At 33.1% G+C, this 13,035-nt stretch overlaps 1 protein-coding gene across 1 annotated transcript in view; it reads right to left on the bottom strand.

Annotated features, from left to right (window-relative positions):
- The window catches only part of LOC134846739 (rootletin-like), an 88,943-nt gene extending 77,878 nt beyond the window's left edge, over window positions 1–11,065 (bottom strand). The window contains exons 1-3 of the mRNA XM_063864127.1: window positions 10,791–11,065; window positions 1,758–1,841; window positions 1,468–1,595 (exon numbers count right to left, since the gene is read on the bottom strand). Of these exons, the coding sequence (XP_063720197.1) occupies window positions 1,468–1,595; window positions 1,758–1,841; window positions 10,791–10,922 (344 nt within the window). The 5' untranslated portion in view covers window positions 10,923–11,065. The remainder of the gene's footprint in view (window positions 1–1,467; window positions 1,596–1,757; window positions 1,842–10,790) is intronic.
- Window positions 11,066–13,035: the final 1,970 nt, after the last annotated feature.

Here is a 13,035-nt window from a genome sequence, read left to right as displayed (position 1 = left end):
TTTTTGAAAAGTTTACCAATCGACTTTATCTAAAGCTTCGTTTTGTGCATATAATATAATTGGGTGGAAAATAGAACACTAATCTAAAGTTCCTTGAAAAACTTCTGAGGGATTTCGTATAAGAACAGCTTTGATGACCTCTTCAAAAACTTCGAATTGAGGCTTTCAAGAAAAAATAAAACATGAACTAGTTAGCGTAGTAGAATGAAAAGTTGTAGTAAACAAAATCAGCAGTGCCGGTCTGATAATGTTTGCTTTTCCTTCCCGCTTCAAAATTTTTAATCTAAATGATTGGCTCCGGCGCGACTTAATTCTTCATCAAAATGAACTGTTATTGACATATCGCAAAAAATACAAGATGGAAATTGCTTCATTTTGTAAATCAGAATTTGTTAGTTGATTATTGTCCGACAATCAAACTACAACATGGCGCCATGATCATCAATTAAAGTTTGATAAATTTTGATCATCAATTAGAGTTTGATAAGTTTTGATTATCAATTTAAGTTTGATAAATTTGATCATCAATTGAAGTTTAAAGCGGATAAACACGTAAGATTATAGCTGTTGGTTCCTTCCAATTTGCGCATTTCAATGATAGTTTTTTTTTTCGTTTTTTTTTGCCTTTGGTTATGAAAAGATAGCCGATTGAGTCTTCCTTGAATGATAAGAAAAAAAATAGTCTTCCCTTTACAAAGGTCAGTGTGTTTGCCTGGAGTCCATTAGAAAACATGAACCAAAAATGAACCAATTTGTAAATAATCATAATCATAAATATCATAAGGGTTTCATACTATCAAAACTCAAATTAGGTATAATTGGTTAAGCACTAATTTGGGAGATCGTCAGCATAACTTGCGACCTGTTGAGTGACATCTCCTCCTGTAATTAATCAACATAGAAATCTTATATTTGATTTTGATTACCATTTTCCAAAAAAAAACTTTATCCGTGAAATATGGTGCATTTACAAAACAATCCCATACAAAACAATCCAATACAAAATCAAATAACGTTAATCAGTTGCTGCCAGATGTTACTGAGGAAACCTTTTTGCTGCCAGAACCTTTTTTGTCTGTTTTGCTAGACTCTAATTCTACGTAAATTCTGTCAAGAATTGATTCACTAAAAGAATAATTGATTTGGATCTACGTGCAATATTTGAAGGACTTGACTGGTGGTTTTTATGATAAGGATCTTTTTGATCATTTTGTAGAAATTGGTTTAAAAAAATTGCGTTTCAGTGCCTCAAATTTAATTAATCAACGTCTCTTGGGATCTTCGGGAAAAAATGAATGTAGTAGTCTGTAAACTTTTTTTTCAGATTGAATTCCACCTCGCCTCGCTCCAAAACTTATTTCTACAGGTGCTTCTGCTGTTAATCGATTATTGTAGCTCGTAAAGTCTAAATTTGTCAAAAAAAATGTAAAACTGGAGGGTGAAAAGGTTGTAAAAAAATAGTCAAACTTTGTTTTTGCGTCTTTCAGTTGAGCGAGTGCGTCCTGTAACTCGTTTTGCATCTTCCCCTGCAGTCGGCTATTCTTCTCATCTGCTTCGTGCAACTGCATCTCTGTCTCTCTCCTCAACTTCTCCAGCTAAAATGATCGCCATTTTTACACTAGCTTACCGGGGACCAACCCACCCCCCCCCTTTTATTGTAATTAATATCATTACAATTACAGTAAAGTGTGAAAATGATTTAATCCCTTTTATTGTAATAGTAAGTTGATGTGGGTTAGCTTTTGCCAGGAACTAACCTCGGCTGTGAGGTCGTCTATTTGCCGGGCTCGATCGATCAGCAGAGTCTCCAGATCTCCGCACTTCTTTTTGTACTGAGTCAGCTGAAAGATACAATTGCAAAATGCAATTTCCCTTCACCAATATGCATAGCAAAAACCTTGACCGCAAAATAGTAAGTTTTCATTCAGCCATTTCCGTTGAAAATTGACCCCTGGCAGAAAGAAAAAGGATTAGCGCTAATCTTCAGTGTTATTGATAAACTTTGTGTCTATTAACTTTTTTTCTTCAAGCATATATCATTTGAATGTCAAATCATCAAATAGTCGGTTTTATAGAGTGCTTTTGAAATGTTAGTCAAAAATGCTGACAATCTTTAAAATCACGAGCGTAGTCAAATTGAAGTCTTTTACTGCCAATTTGTTACGACTTCTAAAAAATTTATCGAAATTGCGCTCTAATCTATTTGTGCTCAAAATTTTGCTTTGAAAAAATTTCGAAATTTTGGGCAAACATTTTTGACACGATTTTCTCATACCCTTTGAAAGATATTGATTGGTACTGTAGCATTGCTACACTTAAAAAAAATTCTTATTTATTTTATCTAAAATATTGATTCTTTTCTATTCATAACCTGTTCACAACTCAAAATAATATGAAATTTTGTTTAAAACGTTAATGTGACTGAGATTAATCTCAGTTAATTTAAGAATTATTTTTGATTTATAACAGGGTCAATTCTGAATTGATTTACTCTTTTCGTAAAATCAAAGCTCAAAATTTAACAAGACTGCTCGTATCAGGGCGAAGCCCTGAAAGTTCCGACTGCCTTTTAAGGTTTATGGGGCAGTAATAACATTAAAAAGTTAAATGTGAAAATGTGAAGTTTTCATTCAGCCATTTCCGTTGAAAATTGACCCCTGGCAGAAAGAAAAAGGATTAGCGCTAATCTTCAGTGTTATTGATAAACTTTGTGTCTATTAACTTTTTTTCTTCAAGCATATATCATTTGAATGTCAAATCATCAAATAGTCGGTTTTATAGAGTGCTTTTGAAATGTTAGTCAAAAATGCTGACAATCTTTAAAATCACGAGCGTAGTCAAATTGAAGTCTTTTACTGCCAATTTGTTACGACTTCTAAAAAATTTATCGAAATTGCGCTCTAATCTATTTGTGCTCAAAATTTTGCTTTGGAAAAATTTCGAAATTTTGGGCAAACATTTTTGACACGATTTTCTCATACCCTTTGAAAGATATTGATTGGTACTGTAGCATTGCTACACTTAAAAAAAATTCTTATTTATTTTATCTAAAATATTGATTCTTTTCTATTCATAACCTGTTCACAACTCAAAATAATATAAAATTTTGTTTAAAATGTTAATGTGACTGAGATTCATCTCAGTTAATTTAAGAATTATTTTTGACTTATAACAGGGTCAATTCTGAATTGATTTACTCTTTTCGTAAAATCAAAGCTCAAAATTTAACAAGAATGCTCGTATCAGGGCGAAGCCCTGAAAGTTCCGACTGCCTTTTAAGGTTTATGGGGCAGTAATAACATTAAAAAGTTAAATGTGAAAAAAAAAATTTTTTTTTTGAAATTTTAATTTTTTTTAATGAAAACCATCCCCCCACACGCCATCTAAAATACTGAAGGATAGATTTTGCTCCTTGTAACAAATTAATTATGGCAAATAAGCTTCTTTCAACCAATTTGAAACGATTTTAATACGGATTAAATCTCCGCTTACGCGTTAATAGCGCAAAATATATCGCGCGTTAATTGTCCCAAATTGACCAAAATGGCAATCTTTAAACCCCCATAACTTTATGAAAAATGATCACAGATGAAAAATCCTTTCAAATTTAAGCTCAGGACAACAATACCTTTTGAATGACATAAAAAGATTCCATCAAAAATGGGTAGTTAAAAAGTCTAAATTTGTCTGAAGAAAAAAAACCCACCCCGAGCACAAATATTCCGTTACTTTCGTATCGACAGTCGGAACAATAAAGTATTGAGTATTGCTTTTTTCATTCATTATTTCAAACTGCAGATGTAATCAGAGACGCTAATGCGGACTGATTTCTTTGTTAGCAAAATTAACAGTCCTAGTTCCGGAAAAACGATCCGGGAAACAAGTTCTTTGAAAACTAAATTAAAGTGCAGGTGCAGATAAGATAAAATGCCCTAATCAAATATCTATTTGATGTTTATCTAGAAAATTGAAGAAAAAAAATTGAAGTCTGTTGTATCCGATGGAAAAAAGGGTGGATGTAGAACAAAAAAACTTTGATAATAAGATCACCTGCACAAGTTTGAGTCACTTTACAAATTTTGTTTTAGACTCGTTGAGAATGTATTAGTGAAACATTCGATGACCACAACTAACAAAATTTGCTGAATTGATATTTAAAAATACTGTCAAAATTTCTTTTAAAATCGTTGAGGGGTTGTTGTATGGGTTGACCTCCATACACTGATCTCATAGAGAAATCATACAGTTTTCTGTACGTATGGAATTGTATGACAAGAAGTTTCTCATGAATGGAAATTGTATGATAAGAAGTTTTGGCCAACCCGGGTGAGTAATGGTTTGCACTAATATCTGTAAATTGACAATTACCAGTCGGTATTGCGCTTCAGAGCAACGAAGTCGTCTTTGATCCCTTTGAAGCTCCTCCAGATGCCAAGGAGGATGTCTCGCTCACTGCTCAGGTACTTGTCGAATTTCTGCACAATCAACATCACTACTGTTTTTATTGTTTTCACCATGTTTCTCTCAATTCTGATAGCCATTTTTCTTCGAATTTCCCCTTTTTTGTTCAAGGTTAAGTTAGTCTTTATGGGAGTCAACTTCAAAAAAATTAAAAAGGCGTTTGGCTACAATTTAGACTTGTTTCGAGAGAGACGCGTGCGCCGAATGAGCATGATTTTTGTCGAATTCATCCAAAATGTTCAAAAACGTTCAGCTATTTAGTAACAATGTGTCTGTTAGGTTTTCGTGGGTTACCAATCAGTTGAATGATAAATCTTCAGAGAAGAGATGGTTGAAATATGAATCGAAAAACTGTTTTTCATACCTGTTCCTCTTTTTTGGCCTCCCGTTCAATCCTCTGCAGTTTGAGTTTGTCACTTTCGCTCTCCCGCGCCAGTTCCGACACTTTGTCCTTGAGCGACTTGTTCTCCGACTTGAGCATGTCAAACTCCTGACGTGAACTGTCGTCTCTCTTTTGCTGGGACTGCAGCCTTAAATCAACGTAGTGCAGGGGTAAGCCTAGTGAAAGGAGGGGGGATCCCGGTACATCTAGCTCTGTTAGCTTGAATAAAACTAGCCGGTTGATGTACAAGAAACGCAAATAGTTTCCAAACTTCTTCTTTGCAAAAAATCAAAATCTTCAAATTTATCGTAAATTTTTAGTCTTGTTCTTCATCAACTCTTTGCTCTTCGCTCTGATTTAAAAATAGGCCAGAAAGCAGAAAATTCATAAAGCAACTCAAACATGGCTGAAAATTTTTGAAAAGTTTGCCAATCGACTTTATCTAAGGCTTCGTTTTGTGCATATAATATAATTGGGTGGAAAATAGAACACTAATCTAAAGTTCCTTGAAAAACTTCTGAGGGATTTCGTATAAGAACAGCTTTGACCTTCGGGAAAAAATGAATGTAGTAGTCTGTAAACTTTTTTTCAGATTGAATTCTACCACGCCTCGCTCTAAAACTTATTTCTACAGGTGCTTCTGCTGTTAATCGATTATTGTAGCTCAAAAAAGTCTAAATTTGTCAAAAAAATGTAAAACTGGAGGTTGAAAAGGTTGTAAAAAAATTGTCAAACTTTGTTTTTGCGTCTTTCAGTTGAGCGAGTGCGTCCTGTTACTCGTTTTGCATCTTTCCCTGCAGTCGGCTATTCTTCTCATCTGCTTCGTGCAACTGCATCTCTGTCTCTCTCCTCAACTTCTCCAGCTAAAATGATCGCCCTTTTTACACTAGCTTACCGGGGACCAACCCACCCCCCCCCCCCTCTTTAGGACTAGAAGTAAGCAGAGTAGTTACAATGAAACTTTGATGGTTACTTTGATATATATGCACACTGGATGCCAATGAAAAAATCTGCGTTTTTGCGACAAATGCTTTGAAATAAACTATTTGATCTTGCATATTATGTTGTACTAATCAAAATTTGGAACAAATAAGATACATTTTACTTAATAAAATATTTTGATTGATTAATATCATTACAATTACAGCAAAGTGTGAAAATGATTTAATCCCTTTTATTGTAATAGTAAGTTGATGTGGGTTAGCTTTTGCCAGGAATTAACCTCGGCTGTGAGGTCGTCTATTTGCCGGGCTCGACCGATCAGCAGAGTCTCCAGATCTCCGCACTTCTTTTTGTACTGAGTCAGCTGAAAGATACAATTGCAAAATGTAATTTCCCTTCACCAATATGCATAGCAAAAACCTTGACCGCAAAATAGTAAGTTTTCATTCAGCCTTTTCCGTTGAAAATTGACCCCTGGCAGAAAGAAAAAGGATTAGCGCTAATCTTCAGTGTTATTGATAAACTTTGTGTCTATTAACTTTTTTCTTCAAGCATATATCATTTGAATGTCAAATCATCAAATAGTCGGTTTTATAGAGTGCTTTTGAAATGTTAGTCAAAAATGCTGACAATCTTTAAAATCACGAGCGTAGTCAAATTGAAGTCTTTTACTGCCAAATTGTTACGAATTCTAAAAAATTTATCGAAATTGCGCTCTAATCTATTTGTGCTCAAAATTTTGCTTTGGAAAAGTTTCGAAATTTTGGGCAAACATTTTTGACACGATTTTCTCATACCCTTTGAAAGATATTGATTGGTACTGTAGCATTGCTACACTTAAAAAAAATTCTTATTTATTTTATCTAAAATATTGATTCTTTTCTATTCATAACCTGTTCACAACTCAAAATAATATAAAATTTTGTTTAAAACGTTAATGTGACTGAGATTAATCTCAGTTAATTTAAGAATTATTTTTGACTTATAACAGGGTCAATTCTGAATTGATTTACTCTTTTAGTAAAATGAAAGCTCAAAATTTAACAAGACTGCTCGTATCAGGGCGAAGCCCTGAAAGTTCCGACTGCATTTTAAGGTTTATGGGGCATTAATAACATTAAAAAGTTAAATGTGAAAAAAAAAATTTTTTCTTTGAAATTTGAGTTTTTTTTAATGAAAACCATCCCCCCACACGCCATCTAAAATACTGAAGGATAGATTTTGCTCCTTGTAACAAATTAATTATGGCAAATAAGCTTCTTTCAACCAATTTTAAACGATTTTAAGACGGATTAAATCTCCGCTTACGCGTTAATAGCGCAAAATATATCGCGCGTTAATTGTCCCAAATTGACCAAAATGGCAATCTTTAAACCCCCATAACTTTATGAAAATGATCACAGGTGAAAAATCTTTTCAAATTTAAGCTCAGGACAACAATACCTTTTGAATGACATAAAAAGATTCCATCAAAAATGGGTAGTTAAAAAGTCTAAATTTGTCTGAAGAAAAAAAAACCCACCCCGAGTACAAATATTCCGTTACTTTCGTAACGAAAGTCGGAACAATAAAGTATTGAGTATTGCTTTTTTCATTCATTATTTCAAACTGCAGATGTAATCAAAGACGCTATTGCGGACTGATTTCTTTGTTAGCAAAATTAACAGTCCTAGTTCCGGAAAAACGATCCGGAAAACAATTTCTTTGAAAACTAAATTAAAGTGCAGGTGCATATAAGATAAAATGCCCTGATCAAATATCTATTTGATGTTTATCTAGAATATTGAAGAAAAAAAATTGAAGTCTGTTGTATCCGATGGAAAAAAGGGTGGATGTAGAACAAAAAAACTTTGATAATAAGATCACCTGCACAAGTTTGAGTCACTATTTCTATTGGCTAGAGCTGGCCTGATTATTCATTTGCCTCGGAGTTTCAGTTTGCAAGCAGTTGAAATCAAGAAACCCTATTTTTTTTTCGTTAAGTTTACAATTTTTCCTACGGTTTCTTTCATAAAACTTCACTTTGAAAAAGTGAAAAAAAAATCGTAAGGCAAATATTATCCGTAAAATAAAGTCTGCATCTTCTCTAAAACAACCTTTAAACTAGAAAACTAACCAAGACTAGCTTCCCGAGATTACCTGCGACACTCAAACAACTTAAGAAAACCCAAAAACGAAAAGGCTAAATTGGAGATAAAGACGAGAACTCCAAACTTTAGAAGCGGACTTCAACTCAAAAAATTAACCTACTGATTACAACTCAAGACTTTTCTATAAGTCTAGTAAATTAACAACAGTGAACAGGCCTAAAAAAACAATCCTATCTTTTCGGTAAAGGCTGTTAGAAATTGTTCGATCAATGTATTTCACAAATTCTTATTTAAGTACTGATCATCATAATTGTTTATTCTCTTTCCTTTTTTGTCTTATCTGAAACTGTTTTCAAAATGTTGACAATCTTAGTTAGTTTTTATAATTTTAGTTTGAATTACTAAGCAATCCACTACCAATTTACGCTTATTAAAGTACCTTGGGATCAAAACAAGTTAAAAAAACATGGTTTTTAAACCGTAGGATTTAAAAATAGCTAAATTGACAAATTTGGAATATTTAGGGCGCTATATTATCATTTTTCTAAAAAATCATAGCGTAAGTGACGAGTCAGTATGACTCAAGAATCAGTCCAAGCTGAGTGGATCATAAAAAATTATAAAGAAAACCCTTTACTTCAAAAAAGTAATTTCGTTTATTTCACTAAAAATATGAACTAAAACATTCATAGGTCTTAAAATCATTCAATTTCTCTCAAAACAACTACAAATTTTGTGTTAGACTCGTTGAGAATGTATTAGTGAAACATTCGATGACCACAACTAACAAATTTTGCTGATTTGATATTTAAAAATACTGTCAAAATTTCTTTTAAAATCGTTGACTTGAACAAAGTCGATGATTTCTGTTCAATTTAAAATTTATAACAAGACTGCTCGTGTCAGGGCGAAGCCCTGTATGTTCCGACTGCCTTTTAAGGTTTATTGAGCAGCAGTAATACATAAAAAAAATTAAATGAAATAATACAAAATGAAAATTTTTTTTTCTAAAATTTGAAAATTTTTAGGAAAATCATCATACCCCACACGCCATACAAAGTACAAAAAGATAGATTTTGTTCCCTGTAACAAATCAATTATGGCAAATAAGTTTCGTTCAACCAATTTGGAATGATTTATAAGACGGATTAAATCTCCGCTTACGCGTTAACAGCGCGAAATATATCGCGCGTTAGTTGTCCCAAATTGGCCAAAATGGCCAAAATGGAAATCTTTAAACCCTCATAACTTTACGAAAAATGATCACAGGTGAAATAATTTTTCAAATATAAGTTTAAGACAACAATACCTTTTGAATGATATAAGAGAATTCCGTCAAAAATGGCTAGTTAAAAAGTCGAAATTTGTCTGAAGAAAAAAAACCCACCCCGAAAAACCCACAAATATTCCGTTACTTTCGTATCGAAAGTCGGAACAAAAACATCGCTTGAGTGTTTGTCAAAATACTAAATGTTCAATATAAAATGGGGCTTACGTTTATAGATTGTTTCTATTCATCAGCTCAGCAAACTTGTTATTTCGGTTCGTCTGTTGTTTAATGTTTCTGAGTAAAAAACATAATTTTCATTTTTTTCCGGAATATATCTAAGCTGCTGCAGTTCCTACAAAAAATTCAGTTCCAATTATATTGAAACAGAAGTATGAAATACTACAACGGATTGCTTTTATAGTGAAACTTTTGAAAGTCCATAATCATTAAATGGTCTTCATTAAATTTTTAGAAAAACAGTCTTTTAAGGTGTGTCTGATGTAGTTTTTGAAAAGTAAGTTTTCCCGTTGTCACGCATTATGTTACACAGTATTACACCTTACGCCTAATGATGTACTATTTGAATCAATAAGCTTCTCGTAATTCGCATGGAAAACTTATGAGCAAGATTAGTTTGTCGTTTAAGCTATGCATAAATGAAAATGTATTTTCAGGCTAATTGAAAACACTCAATTGGTCAAATTGGCGAGTTTTGAACTCTCAAAACGTTACAAAATTTTTTCTTTGGCAAAAATTGTTTTGTGCTTGGTTATCAATGTGTCTGAAATGATCAAACTATAAAACGTCAAAAAGAAGCCAGAAATTGTCTTGAAGTAATAACAACACCGAGCATAAATTTTCCATTTTTTTTCAAAAAATTGGAGCAAGGATTCATAATTCTATTAGCATATTTATACGGTAAAAATCTTCGAAATTTTTGAAGAAATCATTTTCGGCTTGATTGCAAACTAAATTTGCAAGGTTGATTTTTGAGCAGACAAAACGTTATTATCACGATGATTTGAAATCTTGCTTCTTTTTTTTGCGCTCAATTTTTAATCTAATGCGTTCATATTCAGCCCAAGAGATCAGCATTCTAAGTTGCTGCAAGATTTGAAAATCAGCCCAACATCTAAAATCCAGAAAATATCTTCATGTTTTAACTCAAAGTATCGAGCGGCACCAACTACTTTCGTACCGAGACAGAATACGGAGCGCAATCAATAATGGATTAATGTACATGTCTTTGTAAAACCGATCATTTGTATCGAATGGCAAGGCGCCAATTTTTCAATAAAGACGACTAAAGGAAATTGAAATGGTTATTGTTGGAATTTTAATGAACAACAATTCGTCAAAAAAATTCAAAAGTTATTTTTGTGAATTTTTAAATAGTAAATCCGTTGCCTTGTCTAGCCATTTGTTTACTGAGCAAAACTAAATCAGTTGACCCAAATTAGCTATCTGCGTCTTAATCCTAATTTCCTTTGACCAATTGTCCTTTCCGAAGAATTGTTGCCCAACCGAAACGAAAAACTATATATATCACTGGCTACTGGTAGTTAAATTGATATTTATATCTGTTGAGGACGGGAGGCGGCAGAAGAACCCAAGCATTCAAGACATTTATAGTGACTTTGATTACCTTTGTCTGTAGCTTCTGGACAATTTCCTGTTGTTTGGGGTCATTTGGGTCGAATCTGGGGGACTTCCCGGACGCCAGGGAGCCCAGATTTCCCCCTGTTGAGGGATTGGATCTGTAGCCACTACTGGACATGTTTTATGCACAGTCCAGATATTAGCTCATGCTATCAATGATGAACAACGTATTAAGCTCAATAGACAAAAATGTTCAAATTGGTCTCATATATTGTTGAATTATGCGTGTAATAAGTTTTTGATTAGACCACTCAAATTGAAGTAAATGTATATGCAAAGAGCTATTCTTGATTGAGGTTTTTATTACTACTCTCTCGCAGTTTTTGAGCAAACTTCTAAGCTTGAGTAAATATGCGGTGCTTCAGATCGATTTTCTAAAATTTTGTCATAACCTTCAGTAATCCAAAAATTGTTCAGTTTTTTTTTCGGTTGCAAAAAGACTATCATGGTAGCGACATAAACTGGAGTTTGTACATTCTAGTGCTGTATGATTCCAGCAAAAACCATCGTTGACCCACAAAAAGTATCATATTCTACTATTCTACTATTCTACTATCTTCTACTATTCTACTATCAAAACTAAGGTAGTACCTTGAATTTGGATAGTGGAAAACTAGATGGCATGCCACCAAGAAGACAAAAACTTTTCTTGTGAACGATTTTTTTGCGGATGGCGTGTTCTAAGATGACTTATATACTCACTTAAAATACCAAGTAAAAGACCTGAAAAGACAAACGAACAGCCCGAGATAACGTTTTTTTCTAAAATATCAAAGATTTTTTAATATGCCACTTTAATTTTTTATTCAAGTATTTTGCTATTTACCGTTCAAAAAAGTGTTGCTTTTTTTAGCTTTTTTTCCGTATCACAAAAATTATCAAGGTTTCAACGTGACCTTTAAATTTATGGGAAAATTTTGTACGGAGTCTGTCGTTTCTTCGTTGCATTCGATTCGTTTAATTTCTTTAATTGTGCGTTTGTTTAATTCGATTTCCCAATACAAATTCTAAACGTCCACATTTGGTTGAAAAAAAAAGCAAAAAAAAATTTCCTTCAAGCCAATTGTAGGAGAGACGCTTAAAACCTCAACATTGGCCTTAAGTTCAAAAAAAATCGTAATTGAATAGCAACACAAAAAATCGGTGGAGTTTTTAAAATGATTCAACAGTTTTACATATTTTTTCCAGATTTTTCTTATTTTAAGTGCCAGGGAAGCGCTATTTGAAAGCTTACCTACAAACTTTTGCATAGCAAGGGTTGCTCGCTAGCTGTATTTGCTCAAAATGAGCTACAAACCACAATTTTCATACACAATTTTTCTCCACTCGAGAAAACAATTCTAGAAAAAGTTTGAAAAAAAGTTGAAAGGGTTTCATTTTGACGTTTACCCAAATAAATTATATGGTTGTTTGTGGTAACTGAGTTTTTTTGAAAAAATTTGATAGACAAAAAATTTAGATCGCACCCGCAGACACAGCGGTCGGAGCAATGGGATCTTAATCTGGTTTAACATAACTTAATCTGGTTTAATTCCATGTCTGAGTCTATCTAATAATATAAATACAAGCCATGCGTTCTTCCAAACGTATTTTGCTTCTGCTCCAGAAAAAAAAACAAAGGAGTGTATATCGGGTTGACATTCATCCACCGAAAATGCTTATCATACAATTTCATACAGCAATTGTATGGAAAAATGCTTGCCATACAATTTTCGTACAATTTCGGAAAATGGTTTAAAAAGATTTGAAACTAAATTTTGTGGCTATTTGATTCTAATGAAAACAGTCTGGAGATATTTGTGTTTTTGAAAAAATTCTTATCATACAGTTCCCATATATGGAAACTGTACGACTAGCCTTTTTTGATGGCGGCACAAAAATTTTTCTAAGTAATTTTGAAATTGCCCGAAATTTTTTTTTGGTTTTTGTACTCAAACAAACAAGCATACGTAGTCCTGGATACACTAATCTTGGATTTTTTTTCTTTTCGCCTAATAACTTTCTTCACATACACTGAAAGCTCCGTTTTTTTTCTATGGCATGTTAATGTATGCTTTGATCTGGTTTAATATTCGAATGCCCTTATCTTTGAGCACTATAAAAATTTTTGAGCCTTTTAGAAAAATTCTGAATAGTTTCAGTGAAAGCCAAGGTTAACGATGATGTCCATCTGTATCTTGAATTGTACAAAGACACCAGTTTGCTGGATGAATAGCGAAGAGCGTTATGTC

Source organism: Symsagittifera roscoffensis, chromosome 5 (assembly GCF_963678635.1).
Source record: "Symsagittifera roscoffensis chromosome 5, txSymRosc1.1, whole genome shotgun sequence".
Lineage (NCBI taxonomy): Eukaryota > Metazoa > Xenacoelomorpha > Acoela > Convolutidae > Symsagittifera > Symsagittifera roscoffensis.
Note: the sequence above shows the minus strand (reverse complement) of the source record. Positions and strands in the feature narration are given on the sequence as shown.